The 18,861-nt window shown below is 57.9% G+C and overlaps 7 protein-coding genes across 7 annotated transcripts; 5 read left to right on the forward strand and 2 right to left on the reverse strand.

Moving 5' to 3' along the window:
• Positions 1–187: 187 nt before the first annotated feature.
• On the forward strand, positions 188–1,789 carry SPBR_02705 (charged multivesicular body protein 7; the record flags this gene model as incomplete). The annotated part of the gene is made up of 1 exon (XM_040761008.1): positions 188–1,789. One exon carries the CDS (start codon positions 188–190, stop codon positions 1,787–1,789), a length of 1,602 nt encoding a protein of 533 aa, XP_040620256.1.
• A 273-nt stretch (positions 1,790–2,062) lies between these two features.
• SPBR_02698 (MFS multidrug transporter) lies at positions 2,063–3,676 on the reverse strand (the record flags this gene model as incomplete). The annotated part of the gene is made up of 2 exons (XM_040761001.1): positions 2,063–3,586; positions 3,659–3,676. 2 exons carry the CDS (start codon positions 3,674–3,676, stop codon positions 2,063–2,065), a joined length of 1,542 nt encoding a protein of 513 aa, XP_040620257.1.
• Positions 3,677–4,351: 675 nt separating this feature from the next.
• SPBR_02394 (uncharacterized protein) lies at positions 4,352–6,781 on the reverse strand (the record flags this gene model as incomplete). Its single annotated transcript, XM_040760697.1, has 2 exons — positions 4,352–5,996; positions 6,381–6,781. 2 exons carry the CDS (start codon positions 6,779–6,781, stop codon positions 4,352–4,354), a joined length of 2,046 nt encoding a protein of 681 aa, XP_040620258.1.
• Positions 6,782–7,388: 607 nt separating this feature from the next.
• SPBR_03085 (ef-hand calcium-binding protein domain protein) lies at positions 7,389–8,335 on the forward strand (the record flags this gene model as incomplete). Its single annotated transcript, XM_040761388.1, has 2 exons — positions 7,389–7,449; positions 7,527–8,335. The coding sequence occupies 2 exons, from the start codon at positions 7,389–7,391 to the stop codon at positions 8,333–8,335; spliced, it is 870 nt and encodes a 289-aa protein (XP_040620259.1).
• A 2,199-nt stretch (positions 8,336–10,534) lies between these two features.
• SPBR_02305 (uncharacterized protein) lies at positions 10,535–13,426 on the forward strand (the record flags this gene model as incomplete). Its single annotated transcript, XM_040760608.1, has 3 exons — positions 10,535–10,676; positions 10,768–11,181; positions 11,286–13,426. The coding sequence occupies 3 exons, from the start codon at positions 10,535–10,537 to the stop codon at positions 13,424–13,426; spliced, it is 2,697 nt and encodes an 898-aa protein (XP_040620260.1).
• Positions 13,427–14,493: 1,067 nt separating this feature from the next.
• Positions 14,494–15,480, forward strand: SPBR_03054 (catalase; the record flags this gene model as incomplete). Its single annotated transcript, XM_040761357.1, has 1 exon — positions 14,494–15,480. The coding sequence occupies one exon, from the start codon at positions 14,494–14,496 to the stop codon at positions 15,478–15,480; it is 987 nt and encodes a 328-aa protein (XP_040620261.1).
• A 2,093-nt stretch (positions 15,481–17,573) lies between these two features.
• On the forward strand, positions 17,574–18,848 carry SPBR_02873 (uncharacterized protein; the record flags this gene model as incomplete). The annotated part of the gene is made up of 1 exon (XM_040761176.1): positions 17,574–18,848. One exon carries the CDS (start codon positions 17,574–17,576, stop codon positions 18,846–18,848), a length of 1,275 nt encoding a protein of 424 aa, XP_040620262.1.
• Between the last annotated feature and the right edge of the window lie 13 nt (positions 18,849–18,861).

Genomic DNA, 18,861 nt, shown 5'->3' on the forward strand with positions numbered 1-18,861 from the left:
TGCATCATCGCGGAACAGCTTCAGGCAACAGACCCTGGGACCCTCCCGGCTCTCGATCTCGACTTCCCCTGTGCTACCTGATACGGCTCTCTGCCGACGAATAAAACGCGTCCATACGCGGGCCATCGCGCCATCTCGCTCGTCGTTCGTCCCTTCATTTCCGGCCTTCACTACATCGCACCTCACGATGGCCACCAACGCGCAGCGCATCCAGTTTCTCATCGCGCAACAGGACGGCTTCACACGCTCCCGCCTGCCCGCGCTCTATTCCGACTTCCGCAGCCTGCGCACGACCAACCCTGAGGGCTATGCGGCCAACGTCGCCGCCTGGCGCCGCGCACTCGGCTCGCTCGTTCGTGGCGGCATGCTCCCGGCAACGGCAGCTGTGCTCGCTCCGTCCAAGTCCAAGGGCACACCCTCGGCAAGCACAGCGTCGACGGCCGCCCGCAGCTTCCTTGTCCTCGCGGCCGGCCAGCCTCTCCTCGACGCCCTGCAGAGCGACCGCTACGGACGGCCGCTGGCTTTGGATGCCGTTATCCAGGAGGCCGTGCTGGAGCGTGACCTCGTGCCTCTCGAGGCCTTTTTGCGGGCCAAGGAGAGCATCTACAACCGGCGGTCGTGGTCCGCATGGGCCGCGGGCTTGCCGTGGCACGCGGTGTCGTGGGGCCTCCATCGGCTGGGCGTGATCGAGGGCAACGGCCAGGTGCAGCAGAATGTAAATGCGGCCGCAGCCGGGAACGCAGTGGCCTTCTCATTGCTTCAGGGCGGCGGCCGTCTTGCGCCCGACCAGCATGTTGTGCTGGCCAACGTCGAGACGGCGGCTGCCGCGTTTGCCGATAAAACGGCCGACGCACAGTCACCATTTGAGCGCGTATGGTCCGTCGCTCACTTCAAGCGCATATTCTCAGCGCCGGGCGCCGTCCTCGCCGAAGACAGCGGTCTCCCGGTCGGGTCGGCCGTGGAGCAGCCGCGCCTCTCGGACATGGACCTCAATGTCCTGCTCGCCTTCTTGTCGCGGGACAAGAACCTGGTCGTATTTGACGGTCACGTCGTCAAGCTGCGCGGGGCATCGGCCGTCTCTGGCCACGACAACGTCATCACAGAAGAAGACCGCGCCGTCGCCCAGCTGCGGGAACTGATCGACTCATTGACGCATCAGACGGGCGTCCTCAGCAAACGCATCGACGACCTCACCGTCACGGCGCGCGACGCGGTGCTGCGCAAGAACCGCGTGGCCGCGCTGGCGGCCCTCAAACAGAAGAAGCAGGCCGAGGGTGCTTTGACGACACGCTTTGCGACGCTCGCCCAGCTCGAAACCACAGCGAGCCAGATCGAGCAGGCCTCGGGCCAGGTCCAGGTCGTCCAGGCCATGGCCGCCAGTGCCGACGCTCTCAAGTCGCTCAATGCACAGGTCGGCGGCGCCGAGGGCGTCGAGGACGTCGTGGATCGCCTGCGCGACCAGATGGATGCCGCCGATGAGATCAACCGCATCCTGGTCGACCCGACGTCGGCAAATGGCATGGTCGTCGACGAGGGCGAGATTGACGACGAGCTGGCGGCGCTCGAAAAGGAGGAGCAGCAGGCGTCCGAAGAAGCCGAGCAGAAGGGCAAGGAGGAGGCCCAAAAGGCAGAAGCCGAAGTGACCCGGCGACAACTGGAGGCTGCCGGCGCTGTCCCCGACAACGTGCGCCAAGAGGCTCCAAAAACTCAAGAAGAGCTGGAAGAAGAGACCACCAAGAGCCTGCGCAATCTGTCGCTCAAGTCCGAAGAGCCGCTGCCGGCAAACTGAGTGCAGTACGGCTATGTGTTTTTTCTGGCAGGTGAGAGACGGCTGCACTCTCGGTGGTAACGTGTGTTTTGTTTGCGACGATATATCCTTTGCATAGTTGTGGCGTTTTATGGCTTTACTGTGTATGGTTCCCCTTTCTACTGTTCACATTGCACTGTTCATGGTATGCATTTTTGTCGGAGTGGTATGGATTCTATTATTCTAGGGTTGTCTAATTCTACTTCTATTAAACACATTGTGTCACTCGGTAAGTCCCCTTCCTTGGAAAACAATCTATACAGCGCTGCTGGCATCCTCGCCGTCTTTTGCGGTAGTGGCAGCAGCCGGCTTCTGGCCCGCCATCATGGCCTCCCGCGCCTTCTTGACGCTCTTCCACTCAAAGCACAGCGCGGGAATAATACCGAAACAGGCCACGGCCAACGGCACGTAATATGCCGTCGTCAGGGCCTTGTTGTACTCCACCAGCGTCGCCGGCAGCAAGCCCGCCGACACGGCCGACCGGATCGCCGTGGCGCCGGTGTTGACCAGCTGCCGCGCGGCCTCGGCCGGCATCACCGTGGACAGGTCCTGGAACAGCTTCTGCAAGAAGATGCTCTGCGTCACGGACAAGAACACGGAGCCGCCCAAGCCCTGGCCAAAGAACATGAGCGAGGCACCCACGGGCACGTCCGACGGCGCCAGCACCGTCTGCGCAGCCAGGCTGGACATCTGCATGCCAAAGCCCATGCCCAGGCCGGCCACCACCTGGTACCCAATCCACATGCTGTGGCCGCTGTCGACACGCAGCGTGGTGGCGAGACCGACGCCAATGGACAAGAGGCACGAGCAGGCAATGGCAAAGGGCGTGTAGTATCCGAAACGCGTGGTGAGACCGCCGCCGATGATAGACGCGACCACGAGCGCCAGCACAAACGGCAGCGACCGGATGCCCGACTGCAGTGCGTCGACGCCCTGGATGGCCTGGAACCAGACTGCCAGGTAGTAGGTAAACGAGAGCAGCACACCGCCGTTGCACATGGAGAAGACAAACCCCGCCATGACCGACCGCTGGCGGATGATGCGCCCGGGCACTGTGGCATACTCACTACCGAGCCATGCCTGGCTGGCGACCCAGGCCACAAACAGCACGCCCGAGACCACAAACAGCGCAATCACGCGGCCGCTGTTCCACGCGTACACCGTGCCACCCCACTCGAGGGCGAGCAAGAAGCACACGACAGCCGGCGTGAACAGAAGCGTGCCGATGGGGTCCATGCGCTTGGCCTTTTCAAGGGCAGGCAGCGCCTGGGAGCGCGGCGGCTGGGGCAGGTGAAGGAAGAGCACAATGAGCACAATCGACGCGCCTCCAATAGGCAGGTTGATGTAGAAGCACCAGCGCCAGGTCAAGTGCACATTCGAGGTGAACGCGCCACCGATGAGCGGGCCAATCGCAGACGACACGCCAAAGATGGCACCGAGCATGCTCTGGAACATGGGCCGCTTGTTCAGCGGCACGAGCGGGATCGAGAGGACAATGGCACCGGCCATGACGCCCGCCGAACCGGCACCAGCCAACGCACGGCCCAGGATAAAGGCGACCGAGTTGGGCGCCGCACCACACAGAGCCGAACCAGCCTCGAAGAGCACAATGGCGGCGAGAAAGACAACCTTGTTCTTGTAAAAGGCATAGATGCGGCCGAAGAGCAGCTGCGTCGCGCAGCTGGATAGAACATAGGCGCTGCCGTACCAGCCAATGTCGTTGATGGAGTGGAACTCGTCAGTGATGCGGGGGATGGCCGTGGCAATAATGATACGATCCTGACGAAGAAAAGTTAGCAACAGATCAGTTTCTAAATGAACAATTTAATCAGGGGCAGGGCGGATACTCACAAGAGACACAAGGAACATGGCAAGGTAGAGAGCGGCCATCACAACAAGAACAGTCCTCAGGGGTGGGTATGTTTGCTCCGCTGTCTTCTCAGAAGGGGCGTCCCCATCTCTAACCACATTTTCAGTTCGGTCTTTGTCATTGTCGAGCTGGCCTTGGGGTTGCTTTTCTAGGCCGTTGGTTGCGGCCGTCGTTGGTCTAGATTCCATCTCGATATAAGACATGTGTAAGTTGCTGTTTGTAGTTTGATGGTCTTGACAAAAATGAAGAATAAGAGGGAAGAACGTATAGAATATATAAAGAAAGAAACAGATGTTTGAGGGAAGTCTGGATGGACGAAAAGTAAGAAAAGGACGTCCCCTTGAAATATAGAGGACCGTGGTGATCAAAAGGAGGAAACTCAAATGACCGAAATCTCCGATTTTGTGTACAATAAAAACATCCACTAAACCAAATGTCCGAAAATGCCGACTTACAGGTCAGGCTACCAAATTCCTGAAGCGCTGTCACCAAAATCTCAAAAGTAAGCACTGCGTAAATTAGTCCGACTGATCGCCACGGAAGATTGAGATTGAATATCCCGGATCGGTTTCTTTGCTGCCTTTTCGTCACTTTCGCTCGGACATTATGAGCTTATTTCCCATTCGATTGCTTTTGACTCTTGTTCCTTTGCAATGGTAGTCAACTATCCAGCATCAGGCTTGGCCCTGCAGGAGCTGGTTCCAGTAGCCCCACGAGTCCCAGTCTATCGTCTCCCAACCCAGCAAGTCGACATCGTTGTACGACGAAAATGGCGACGTGTCAAGACTGGAGGACCCAGGTCCAGAGTATTGTACGTCCGGCGGTGGTGCCAGATCCGATAATGTTTCGTGCATTGTCGAAACGACGGCTGCAGACTCAACAGCCGTGCTACCAGGGCTTACTTGCAGAGCGGATTCACCGTCGCCGTCGGGCCCGGATGTGTCGTCATTCGCACGGGGTCCTTCTCCATTTGTTTGCGTCGGCCGGGTCCTCCTTCTCTGTCGCATTTCTGAGAGCAGTTGTGCTACAGAAGCAGGCGGCGTAGGTAGTGCCGCCCCTGGGTTCTGCTTCCGCGCCCGACGCTCACGGGACTCCCAAGCTCGGAAGACGAGTTGCCTCACCGCTCGTCCCAATTCGTCGTCTTCCTGCACGAGGTCGCGCTTGAAGTGCAGCACCGACGCGACGAGCTCCCACGCCCTGTTGACGAGCTCGCTCTCGGGTGGCTGACTTTGCGACTCGATCAGCATAAAGACAACTGCGTCGAGCTGAAAGTAGACGTCAATGTGCCATTTAAAATGCTCAAGGTACCGTGCGTCGAACCCTTGCACGAGAATGTCAACCATGTCGATACTCGTCTTAAAGAGCATGTCGTGCTCGGCTTGCGGCATCGACTTGCCCTTGTCTGGATATTGGCCCGGGTGGTGGGCCATGAGACGCATTTTGTCGACCGCAGCGTGAGCACCAGCCTCGGCAATGTGATGAAGCGGAATGGCTGGATCGAGATGATCGAGGAACTTCTCTTTGAAGTATGCGGCGATGTCGTCAATAGCGGCGTCGCGATCCGCCATCTTAGATGTCGGGTCGTTGAGCAGGCTGCCCTTGGCGAACATAAACTTGCCCATCTCGTAGCGCAGAAGACAAAATACCATCTCCGTAGGGCGGTCCTCGATAGGTGGAGGGGGGCTCACCATGTCGGGATTGATGTCGCTGTCGCTGAGGTTGGCCGGCAGCGGGTAGTCGGGCAGTGCGCTATAGACAATACGTGATTGGCCAGACAACTGAGCGACACGCCCATCAATCAGCAAGATCTGCCACCACACGCGCAGGCGCATTTGTGTCTCGAAGAAACTCGGCGCCTCTGGCTTGCCGCCTTTGTTTCTGTCTCTAGGCCTGATACTGTGGCTGTTTCCATTGGCATCACTCGTCTTGGTTGACTTGGCAGGCACCGTCGCCAAAAGCCGCTGCCCCATCCGCAAGGCCATACCCGTCAAGAGCCACATAGAACTGGCGTCGTAGCTCTGTCGTGCAGCAAGCAAAAAGATAGTAAATGCCTGGACGAGGGCCAGGTTCGTATAACGCATGAAACCGGCAGCGGCCAGGGCTTTTTGAGCACACGACAGGTATCGCTCCAGAAGAGTCTGTTTGGCCTCGCCGAGCTTGGCCACGCACTCGGCCTCGGACATGGCCGAGACCGCAGCAGCATAGATGGAGAACAACAGCGCAATGTTGACCGTCGAGAGACTGTCGTAACTACCCGCGGCCTGGATTACGAGATCCTGCACCTGTGGCGCGTAGATGACCTTGGACAGGGGATTGATGCTGTGAAGATATGTCTGCCAAAGCAAAAACGTGTGAACCGGCTGTGGGTGTGCATTTCTGAGACTGGCATTCGAGAACCCGGCAACGCTTTGACCAAATAGTAAAGTACTAGCATCTGTCAGTGGCGTTGCCCCGGAACCGACAGGCGGCGCGGATCGGCCATCGGAAGCCGGCGTCTCGACAGATTGTGGCTCGCGGAACTACAAATCAGTCAGCAGGGACATACAATAGAGCCTACAGCACGGTTGTGTGCCAACGTAGTGGTGTCTGACTATTGTTGCTGTCTCCCATACGTACATCTTCTGGCAGTCCTGTCCATAAATGTCTTGGCAAAGGTTAGCAATCTGGCAGCACGGAGGGGGGCAAGGCCACATGTAAACGTACTGCCCAAAGGCGAGAAGCGTGGGCCGTTCGGTGGTCGCATCAGTCTGTTGGCGTTCTGGCCCCATTCGTTCTTGCGGAGAATCACCGGTACGCGATATCGGATGGTTGTGCGGCCGGGGCTGCTCGGAGCTTTCGGCTTCGCCTTGGCCCCGTCTCCGCTTCCGCGCCGCGTACGGTTTCCTGGAAGACGGAACACATTCGACATCCATGCGCACGCATTCGGCGCAGGGATACTGGCGGCTGCATCGAACTTTGCGCTGTTTGCAGGCCACGCAAGAGTAGGCCACAGCAGTTGGCGTGCCAGCGACGGGCGTGCGTGCAGTCGCGGTTTGGGATGTTGACGGTGCTGGCGTGTCGCCAGGCATCGACGTCTGCAGCGATTTCCGGGCAGGACGGGGCATTGTACGGGCCTATTTGGTAGCCGCAGCAGTATGTGCGTCGTGGAAGATATCGGTCGTTGCTTGAATTGAGGAGTAAGTCGAGCCTCCTTTTCGACGTCAAGTTTCCGACATGACATGGAGATGGAAAATGGAAAGCGCGATCGTCGGAAGATTCGGCACTTTCCTGATTTGATATTTTTGACACATTCGTCATCCGGAGTCAAGTCTCCCGATTCGGACTAGCGTGTCATCGGCCACAAACACATCCACTCACTTCCTTCCAGCGGTACCTTCTGAACTCGGACAATCGCCATGCCGGACACCCGAAATGCTGGTACTAGTATTTGAGCTGCCTGGGCAACGTAAAGACTGGGCGAAACAGCAGGAGCGAACCAGAGTCATCCGAAAGGGAACCAAAAAAATCTCTAGAAAGTCCAACGGCTTCAAAAGTGTGAATCCTGAAGAGACAATACATCACAGCGACGACTCAGTACCAACGGCTCGATTTAGGACATTTAGCGTGCTCCAGTGTGCTAAAAACCACTGGCTACAACTGCGGCCAGACCCGCGACGATCCCACCCCAGAACGGCGAAAGACCCCACGACCACCACCCCTGCCAGCCCCAATATGAGAATCCTCTGCCTTCACGGAAAAGGCACGAGCGGCGACATCTTCCGGTCGCAGACGGGTGTGTACTTGGTTCCTGGGAGGGCATAGACGGCGAGCAGGTCGGTGCGGAACATGATCTAACAAAAGAGTCAACAGCGGCCCTCCGTGCCAAGTTGGACGCCTCGTATGTGTTTGATTTCGTCGATGGCCCGTTCGCATCCGCGTCGGCGCCCGGGGTGGACAAGCTCTTTGATGCCGGCAGCGGGGCGTATAGTTGGTGGCCTACAGAATCGGCACAGTCCATCCGCTCGGCGCATGCCTGGCTCGACGACTACCTGGCCGCCCACGGGCCGTACGACGCGCTCATGGGCTTCTCACAGGGCTGCCTCCTAATTTCGAGCTATCTGATGCACCGGGCCCGCGACCTCGGATCGGCGCCGCGGTCTTCTTCGTTCGGCGCAAACAGCCCGCCACTGCCGTTTTGCGCCGCCATTTTTGTCTGTGGCGGTCTGTCCTTTACGTCGCTCGCGGCGCTCGGCGTGGCCATACCGCCCGAGGTGCTGGCGCTCGAGAAGCGGTCCGCGGAGGCCTTGCACGCCAAGACACGCATGTTTCGCGAGCTGGCGTCCCAGCCGGACCAGATCCAGCGCGGCGTCGGGCTGTGGGACGACACCTCGGGCCTGGTGCACGAGCTGGGCGCGCCGCTGCCGTCCGACGAGGACGTCTTCGGCATGGACTTTACGGCCACGGGCCCTTTCCCGGCCGACTTGTTCCTGACAATGCCGACAGTGCACGTCTTTGGGAGCCGGGATCCACGATACCCTGCCGCACTGCAGCTGGCGCATGCGAGCCGGGTGCGCAAAATGTACGATCATGGTGGCGGGCACGACATCCCGCGCACAACGGAGGTGTCGGAGCGGATTGCAGGACTGATTGCGCAGCTTGGGCGGGACATTGGGCTATGAAGGAATGGGTAGGGAAGGGATGGGTCAGGGTTGTTTGCATTTGCATGTGCATTTGCTCCCTCCCTCTGCTCTTTCTTTCCCATTCGACGGGCCCATGGTATATACACACGGCGAAAAGATGCCGGTTGCGTCACTGCTGACAAGGCCAGGCCAATATGTGTGCGGGATGGCAAGAAGGAACCTAGGAGAGAAACAGGGACGCGGGGATGGTGCAGCGAGAGAGGGGATTCCAACCCTACTTTACGAAAAGGGCATGTTCATACGAACCACTATCGACAATGCGTCCCGGGGTCGTTGTGCAAGTCGATACGTTGCAGACAAGGAGTGCATGTCGTGTAGGTGGTCACATTCACATAATCATCGCCGGCAAAGAGAAACCGAGCGTATGCGGATACTTGAATAAGAGAAACCAGTGTTGAGACATCCTGTCCGCGAGGACTGTGTATCACGAAGCCGCAGTTGGGAACAACAGATCAACGCCAAGAAGAGGTCAGGAGCAGATACGCCTGCCTAGATGGGTATACGCAGAGTGCGTCCGCCATATGTGCGCTGTATCTTTTACTCTCCTCCTCTCCCCAAAATGACTCTCTCCTTATCACATTCTCCCTCCGTCGTCTCTTTTCACGTGCATGCATCCATTTATACTAGAACACGCGTCGCCTCGCCCTGGCGGTCGCCTCTGGTGGTCTGCTGCTACGTTCCATATGCGCAGGGCCTGGTCCGTTTGCAGGCGCAGCCTCTGTTCCTGTGCCTGTTCTGGAAGAATATCGCGGGAGTTTGCACAGGTAAAAGTCGGCCGACGCGGCTCACTGTGCCGTTGTCGATCGGTATGATTTTATAACATACTGCGCATACCTATGTTACATACCACATATACCACGTACCACTATGATTCTCGCCTAAGCACGCAAATGAAGCGTCTTCGGAAATGCACTTTCGCCGAGCCTCGTTTTCCGCTTGGCGCCGTTTGTTCCAATTGTTCCTGTGTCTGGGTCTACGACGTGCTTCCGATGATCCTCTTGGCTCCGCCTTTTTCCCGAGTGGATGATTTGGGTCCATCTGGGATCTGGAGCCATCTCCCGTTCAATGGAGTTGTGCCTATTTAACAGATTCTATTCTAATGTTTTACGCCGTATTGCTGAACATTTCAAGGGGCATGGAAGCTTTTTTTTTTTTTTGAAAATAGAATTAAAAATTAAAAATTAAAAAAGCAGAAAATATTCATAACATTTTTTTATTTCAAGCATTCTCACAATATTAAAAGTGGCCAATCAGGTTACAATACGTTTGCTTTGCTCCAAGATATACCTCTTTCTTGCCCAGCAATTCTACCAACGTGTTCTTTTCTCAACGTCAACTCCAAAGCCCAAACACTCTCCATTCGTCTTGGCAAACAGCATGGCCAGGCCCAGACGGGGGCTGCGACGACTCTGCGCAACATAAATAAATGCGAATAAATTGTGTAGAATCTCGCCAGGAGGCAGGGGCAGACACAAACAACCGTTTTGCGAGTCTTGGCAAGGCTTGTTTTGCAGCCCTTTCGCTGTTGGTGTGGTAGTATGGGTGGGCGGTCGAACACGGCAGAGGTTTCGATATTGGGAGAGAGTTGGGAGGGAGCGGTTTTGGGCTGTCCGAAAATCTTTCCGCAGGTTACGCAGATGACGGTTGTTTATATTGCTTCATTCAGCCGATTCCTTTTTTTATTCTGTCCCTTTGGAGATATTGATAGAGATATTGATAGTTTTGACAGGTTGAAGTGGCATCCGCAAGAGCAACTGAACAAACGGAATTGAAAACGGACATTGAAAACGGATCTCAATGCCATGAGAGCGTTCCTGAGCAATTATCCAAAGAGGCTACAAGGGTCCTTTGCAGGGAGAGAGAAACATTATCTCATAAGACAAAATCAAGATACATCTAACAGGCAATTATACGAATAATATTAATCAAGATCCGTAAAGCACCAAGAGAAAACTACTGTCTGGGTTGGAATCGCTCGGCTCCACGGCTCTGGCGACTGCCCACTGCCTGAAGAATATATATCTCCGTACCTGTCGGTGCAGTCTATCATATTACCGTGTCCCTGTCGCCTCTCCTTCCTTTCCTCCTTTTCTCCTTCTCCTTTTTCCTCTCTCCTTTCTCTTTCTTCTCTCTCCTTGTCTTCCAGGCTCGCCGTTACAACCATCACCAACTCTCGCCATGTATGCCAAGCAGCTCCTCGCGGCCCTTTTCGTGGCCGGCGTGCGCGCCGAAGCCGCGGCGCAGTGCACGTCAGACCTACAGATTGACAACTTTGCCAACTTTGCCAGCCTGAGCAACAGCCTGAACCAACCGGCGAGTGGTGCGTATTGCGGGAAAAGAAAAATACAAAATAACAAAAAAAAAAAAAAAAGAAAAAAAAAAGAAAAAAACACCTCCCCTAACACACACAGATGACCAGAGCATGGCGTCCATCGCGGCGTCCGGCGGCATCCTGCAGTTCACGCCCAGGGACGCCAACTCGTACTTTTACGAGACCTTCCCGTGCCAGAAGGCGCAGTCGTCGGGGTACGGCGGCCTGCAGTTCACGCTGACGTACCCGGCGGGCACGGACTTTACGCTGGAGCTGCAGACGGTGCCGGCGGCGTCGGGAGGCTGCAGCTCGTCCAACTACACGAGCGAGTGGTTTGAGATTTCGGGCCTGACGGGGACGCAGCAGGTGGTGACGCTGGACCTGGGCGTCTACGAGGCGTCGAACCTGGACGCGATTACGGGGCTGGTGTTTGCCAGCTTCAGCAAGGTTGGGGCCTACACGCTGAGCGATCTCAAGTTTGTGTGCCGCAACCTTGAGGCGCGGGCGGTCCAAGGTGAGTAGTGGGAGGGGGGGTTGTGTTTGGTGTGGTTCGTGACCATAAATGCCATACATTTGTACCCGCGTGTTCGTACCGGACAAGACGTCTAACTATTCTAGAGCCACCCGATTTGAAGCCTAGTTCTGCACAGGCGCCGGCGACGCCCTCCGTTCAGGACGTGCCCGGGCTCTTTGACAGGAGCCGCACGGCGTCGCCGGTGGACGGGCCGTCCACGTTTGTTTCTCGTGTTTTGTCGCAGTCTGTTTCGCCTGTTTCGCCTGTTTCGCCTGTTTCGATCGTTCCCGTTTCGTCTCCTTCTCGTGTCTCCTATGCCGCCCTCACATACCCTGCGGCGGCCTCTTCAACAGCGGCCGCCGTGCCCCCCGACGCGCACCGGCTTGAACGGCTTCGCCGGGCCGGCGCGGGCGACAACCGCAGCCCTGCCCACCCCCACACCTCCAAGATCCCCAAAACCACCATCACCGCCATCGCCACGACAACGCGCAGGCCCGTGATCAGCTCGACCACGTACCGGCCCAAGCCGACGTCGGCCGACGCGTGCACCGACCTGCTGATCGACGACTGGGAGTCGCAGTCGCGGCTGACGTTTCTGTACTACAACTCCATGTACCAGCCGTCGAGCGACGACGGCACGATGAAGTCGATTGTGGTCAACAACGACAACACGGTGTCGATTGCGCCGGTCAGCACGGACTCGTACCTGTACAGCCAGATGCCGTGCGTGGACACGGTGGGCGCGTACGGCGGCGTGTCGCTCCGGATCAAGGCGGCGCGCGGCACGCAGTTCTCGGTGCAGCTGTCGTCGGTCGACGTGTGCGGCAGCGGCAACTACACGCAGCAGCAGACGCTGTCGACGGCCGACCTGGGCTGGACGTTTGACGGCAGCCTGCGCGCGTACTCGTTCCCGCTCAGCAAGTTTGGCCGCGTCGACCCCGCCAAGGTGTCCATGATCTACTTCTCGTCCCTGACGGCGCCCATCACGCTGGGGCCGATGGCGTTTTACTGCGGCACGCGCGTGTCCGAGATCCCGGCGCCGGCGCACCCCGTCAACCCGCAGTCGCAGTACTCGGTGCCGGCGCCGGCGGAGACGGGGTCCGCGCACACGTCGCTGCTGATTGACCACTTCGGCAGCGAGGACAGCAACGCGCTGGGGCAGTGGCACGGCTGCGACGAGGACTGCGTGACGTCGGTCATCCAGGCCAACACGGTGCGGCTGCAGACCAACGACTCGGACCTCGCGTGGTACTCGTCGCTGGCGGACAAGTGCGCGGACATCACGGCGTTCAAGGACGCGTACCTGCACATTCCGTACAGCGGCAGCAACAAGTTCTCCATCTCGCTGCAGCAGGCCAACGCGGACTGCAACCCGGACGCGGCGCCGTACCCGGAGACGTGGGACTCGCTCGAGGCCAGCCGGTACGCGACGGACACGGACATCTACATCCCCATCGCGCACTTCAACGTGGACCTGAGCCGGGTCACGACGTTCGCCTTCAAGGGCTTCTACACGCTCGCGCCGACGACGCTCAAGCGCATCGAGATCGTGCCGTCGGTGCCGGCGGACGTGACGATCCCCAACAAGCTGCCGTCGGGCAACCTCGTGTTTGCGTGCAAGCGGCCCAACTCGTTTGCGTTTGCCATTGACGACGGCGACCCGGTGCTCGCGCAGCAGGTCGTCGAGATTGTCAAGTCGGAGAACATCAACGTCACCTTCTTCACCGTCGGCCTGCCGCTCGAGGACCCGTCGACGAACCTGTCGACCGTCTACCTCGACATGCAGGCGCGCGGCCACCAGATTGCGCTGCACTCGTTTACGCACCCCAAGATGGAGGGCCTCGCCGACTACGCGGCCATCGACTGGGAGTACAACAACGACATCGCCGCCGTCTCCAAGACGTTCAACGGCATGCACACGCCCTACTTCCGGCCGCCGTTTGGCACCGAGGGCGCGCGCATGCGCCAGCGGCTGGCGCTCGCGCTCAACGTGACGGACCCCTACATTGTCATGTGGAGCGTCGACGTCGAGGACTGGCTCTGGGGCCTGTCGTCGACGCCCGAGAAGCAGCTCGACGCCTTCAAGCGCGACCTGGGCAACGGCGGCAACCTCGTCGTCATGCACTACCTGTACCCCAACACCGTCAAGTACCTGCGCCAGTTTATCCAGCTGGCCAAGGCCACGGGCAAGCAGCTCATGCGGGTGGACCAGTGCATGATGGATCCGCGGGCGCCTCCATTGTAGGGTGATGTGGAAGCAAAAGAATCTCAATCATACGCAAAAACAAACAAAAACAAAAACGAACATCAAAGGATGGCGGTGGGGGCACCTTCAACTTGGGATCCGAGCATAGCGTATTGGCATCACTCACATGGTAAGAGAGCACACACTCATAGGACGGAGAGACGAGAGGAGGCGACGGGAGAGAAAAAGGAAAACAAAGAACGAGAAGAGAGCAGGACAAGTGAAAGAGACGAAACAAAGACAAGAGAAAAACACCACGGCCCGGCATAAAAGTCCTTTCCTCCCCTCTGCACTTGATTTGCTTTCTTTCTGGAGCTGTTCGTCCATTTCGGTTGGAAAACAGTCTCGACTTTCTTTCTTGCTTTCCTCGTCGTTTTTATTCCTTCACCCTTCTTCCCTTCCTTTGCCCCCTTTACTATAGGTTTTTCAATTTAATTCCTGACTGCAATACATTTTACATATATTTTACATATATGAACAATATCAAATGCATGGCAATCCTGCCGGCATCACAACTCGCCGCCATGAAACACGATCCCTGACTTATACGGACGAGACATGGGCGCGCACACTAAAAGCTGACAGCTCCCCGTCCGTTGACAAATTATGTATTGGGTCTAGACCCCGAGCTCGCCCGTTCACGTCCTCACTCAGCACCATCCGTATAGTCTTTCAAAGCCGGTAGCGTCGTGGTGCATTTTGCGAGATGGTGTGCTACAACGGCAACAATGGCATGCTCGTGCATCCGTCGCGCTCCCCGCAGCCAATCGTCGGTCACTGATTTGCGATGGCCACTGCAAGTCGCATGCAGCCCAGGCAGACGGAAAGGGTGGTATTTGAGTTTCGTATCTGCAAATGCCCTTGAGGGGCCACCACGCGATGACGGCATTCTCGACAAAGATGGCCAACCGCTGATGTATAAGAGGCTGTCGTCCCGCATTCGACGACGTAGACAGCAATGTCATGCCGTAGCCCCAAGAACACTTACGCACATTTGTTCTCCTCACGTACAAGGCATCCAGCAAAAGCCACCGTAACACACACAACCTTCTGAACACCCCGTCACGATGCCTCTTTCTGACGATCCCAAGACCAACGAGTCCGCCAAGGACATCCTCGGCGTCTTCAAGGACCTCGCCGGCGGACCCAAACCAGGCTTCCGGCCGGCTCACGCCAAGGGCCTGCTGGTGCAGGGCACGTTTGTCCCGACGCCCGCCGCCGCCTCTCTGTCGCGTGCGCCGCACTTTACCAACGGCGCCGGCACGCCGGTGCTGGTGCGCTTCTCCTCGTCGACGGGCCACCCGACGCTGCCCGACTCCGACCCCAACGGCAACCCCCGCGCCATTGCCCTGCGCTTTGTGCTCGCCGAAACGCCCCGCCGCAAACACACGGACATCATCGCCCACAGCGTGCCCTTTTTCCCCGCCGCGACGCCCGACGAGGCGCTCGCCTTTTTCCGTGCCGTCAAGGGCGCCGGCGCTGACCCCGACACGCTGACCAAGCACATTGCCGCGCACCCGGCCGCCCAGGCGTTTCTGGCCGCGCCCAAGCCGACGCCCACGGCCTTTGCGCACGAGGCCTTCTACGCCCTCCACGCCTTCAAGTTTACCAATGCCGACGGCAAGGCGACGTATGTGCGCTACCGGATCGTGCCGGTGGCCGGCCACAAGACGCTGGACGCCGACGCGGCCAAGGCGCAGCCAGCCGACTTTTTGTACGACGGTGTGCGGGCGCAGCTGGCGCAAGGCTCGGGCCACACGATCGAGTACGACCTCGTGGCCCAGGTCGCCCAGGACGGCGATGTGACCGACGACAGCACGGTGCACTGGCCCGAGGAGGGGCCCGACGCGCGCCAGCTCGTCAACCTGGGCCGCGTGACCCTGGACCGGCTGTACGGCGGCGGCGGCGGCGGCGGCGACGAGGCGGCGGAGCAAAAGTACCTGATTTTCGACACGGTGCCGCGCGTGGACGGCGTCGAGGCGTCGGCGGACCCGTTGATTGACTTGCGGGCGGCCGTGTACATTATCAGCGGCAAGGAGCGCCGGGCGGCGTAGGAGGCTGGCGACTCGGGAGTAGACACAAGGACAGCCGACTCTAAGTCGCCGGCAATACATACACCGAAAACAATATACTATATCCTCCACATGTATTGGACTCTTTTCTCGGCTGGTCGTACCTCCCGTTGACGTACGGCCGGCTTGGCAAAGGATCTGGAACACATCACATGGAAGACAGGAAAGACGGCGAGTGACAGTGAGAGTGGACAGTGGCAGTTTACAGAGATACAAAACACAAGGAAAACAAGAAAAGACAAGGAAAACAAGGAAATACAAAGCTGAGATGGACAAGCTAGCAGCTGGTGAGACACAATGTCGATTCCTCCACCGTTGCACGTCACTTGGGTGTCTTGCGCTCAGTGGTCATATTGTCGCTTGTCTTTAGACTCAACCTATGTAGTAGACATCAACCACTGTCAGAATCAAAAGTAACACGTGAGGACAACAACAGACGGCAACCGGACACGCGAGAGGGCCAAACCCGGCCGATTCTTAGTCTTGCTTTTGTGCCACGGACATCAGCCCACGTATCAAAACAGCTCCCTCTGATGGATGCTGCCCTGCGTCTCGACAAGAAACAGGACGATGCGGCACAGGAATGACGACAGAGGATCCCTCCACAGCACAGAACGATGCCACAAGACGGCATCTGGAGCCGACTTCGGCTATCAGAGTGACGGACGGAGCCAATGAGATAATAGGAAGGAAGACAAAACGTTGCTCGACATGGCTTGTCCTCCGTCGACCACTCTCACTCTCAACAAAGGTGACAGCTGCAAACAACGGCTCGTCAATACGACCTACAGACCCAACAAGCACACAGCCTTGTGCCACTATGTGATTAGTCTGTGTCCTTGCAAGATAGGGGGTGGGCTACGCTGTACATACGGTGGAAAGAGTGCAGTGGATGGGCATTTTCCACGTTGTTTTTGGCATTATTTGCTCTTCTCTCGCACAGTTCCCGTCCACAACCTTCGTATCCCCTCCCGTACGTACAGCATACACTGCCGGCAGATCTAGCGATGGCGTGCTACAAAATAACAGGTTACTTTGAAGAAGATAATCATCCGTCTGTCGAATCGGCGACAATAAAAGACAAGACGAGGAAGATGGAAAATACGGAAATATGGGAGCCTGTAGTCTACATGTCTAGTCCACAAAGCAGAAAGGACGACATCGGACAAGAACTGAAATGGCGCACGAATAAATGGAGTATTGGAAAAGAGCCGTTGGGATGCGCGCAAATGACGTCTGCCTAATGCATGCAACCTTTACACGGTCTCTGTGTTGGGCCGCTTGCTACCATTGCGTTTTCCAAAACGGGACAAGTCACAGAGACTAGAAGACTTACAAAAGACGTCGAAATATACTGGCAAGAAATTAAAAAAAAAAAAAAAAAAAAAAAAAAAAAAAAGTAAAAAATGTATGGCCACTTCCGCCGTCATTCCAAATTCGGGAGGACTAACAGACTGTTACGAGCCGGGGTCCACTACTGGATGGGAGCGACGAGCAACCTTTCCAAAGTTGTCATCTGCCAACAGGAAAACCAACTGCATGGCCAATGCCAGGGTCTGCCGCCACAGAGAGATCCTGTCGAATGGGAAGAGGTAAACGCGCGCGACAAAGAGAGACCAACCCAGACGGAACAGACGACGTCCCGCGGAAAGGGTGAGAGATAAAAGAATAGTAAAACAAGAAGCACGGCAGGCCGTAGCCTGTGCGACCTGGCCATGCCCTCCCTTTCCCTCTTGCCCACGTCGTTGGTGTAACACCTACTATTGGCCTGCTTGTTGAGCCCGGTTGCTCAATGAGCACTGGACACTGAGCACGACCGGTGTGTGGAGAGGAGAATGGATGGGAGACAGAAGGACGAGGAGACGAAAAAGGTGAGTGACGAAAACTGACCACGAACGGCCATATAAATGCACCCTTGCCACATTGCCTCATGCACGAAGCATCGTCTCTTTTCCTCCCAGGACAGCCCTCGGCAGTTTTCCCGAGACACCGGCTGCCATACGCGTTGCACATATTTTATACCAGCTGCGGAGTCATACATACCACATCGTCATCTGGTCTGCCCTCGTCTGGCCATGGCTTCGGCTAGGCCTCCGAGGGGAAAGTCGGTTTATACCGGGCAAGGGCAGGGCAACGACCGGAGCCGTCTCCGCTACACTCCTGCGGGCCGAAATAGCACGCAGAGTGCCAACCGCCGCTATCCATCGCCCGACAGGCGGCCACGGCTCCGCAGCAGAGGTGCCAGTCCACCTCGTCGCTATCGGCCAGCCTCGCATACGCGACAAGACGACTCTGACAAATCTCGTCGTCGTCGACCCCCGGGTGTCGCTCTTGAACGCGGTCGCGAGACAGGCCGCGAGCCTCGGCATCCGCCCGAAAGACGCAGCAACAATGTCCAGCGTGGCGCATCAAGCACCCTGAAAGGCGTGTCCTCTTTCCTGCAGCGCCTCGGCATCATTGACGACGATCCATTTGCCGAAAGCGCGGGAGACAATTATGAATACGCCTTCCAACGGCGACCGCCGCACGATCCCATCCAGCAGCATCGCCGCCACCACCACGACAGAGACTCCTCGCCATATAGACGCTCGCCAGTTTCTGCGCATTCGCCTTACAGTCGAAGAGATGCGTCGCCGCTGTCAGACCACGATTCTGATGCTGGGGTGGTGTCAAAACACGACGACGTTCGTGGCCGTGGCCGTGGCCGTGGCCGTGACTATGACCGCGATCGAGACCTGAGCCGCGACCGTTACAGCGACCCTTATGGGAACGATCGACACGACAGTGATCGTCACCGTCGCCCCAGCCAGAGGTCATATCCCTCCCGCGCACGCTCTGCCGCCGGCCACAACGACGATCGTAGTCCCAGCCGGTCGCACCGCCGGTCGCTCAAACGCGGCCGGCCGTCCTCGTCGTCCACCTCGTCGTCCTCTTCGGCATCCATGGCGTCTTCCACGGCATCGTCCACAGCGTCGTCATCGTCCACGTTGTCGTCTTCCGCCTTGTCGTCGACGCGGTCGTCCCCCTCGGAGCCTCCCATGCCCTCCTCCAAATGGGAGTCCGCTGCGCGCAACGCCTTGCGTGCGGGCACCATGGCCGCCCTGACCAATCACGGCGCGCCCGGCAGCTGGTTCGGCGACAAGGGCTCGCGCGTGGCGACGGCGGCACTGGGTGCGGCGCTGGTGGACACGTACATGGGCCACCGGCATCCAGAGAGCCTGAACGGCGTCCGACACATGGCGATGCGGCAGGCTGCCGAGTATGCGATCAACAGCATTGTGGCGGAGCCGATCCTGGAGCGAGCCGCACGGCGGAAGATGGGGCGGCGATCGGGAGGAGGGCGAGGATGAAAGATGAAAGAGG

The sequence above is a fragment of the Sporothrix brasiliensis genome, assembly GCF_000820605.1.
Source record: "Sporothrix brasiliensis 5110 chromosome Unknown Cont17, whole genome shotgun sequence".
Lineage (NCBI taxonomy): Eukaryota > Fungi > Ascomycota > Sordariomycetes > Ophiostomatales > Ophiostomataceae > Sporothrix > Sporothrix brasiliensis.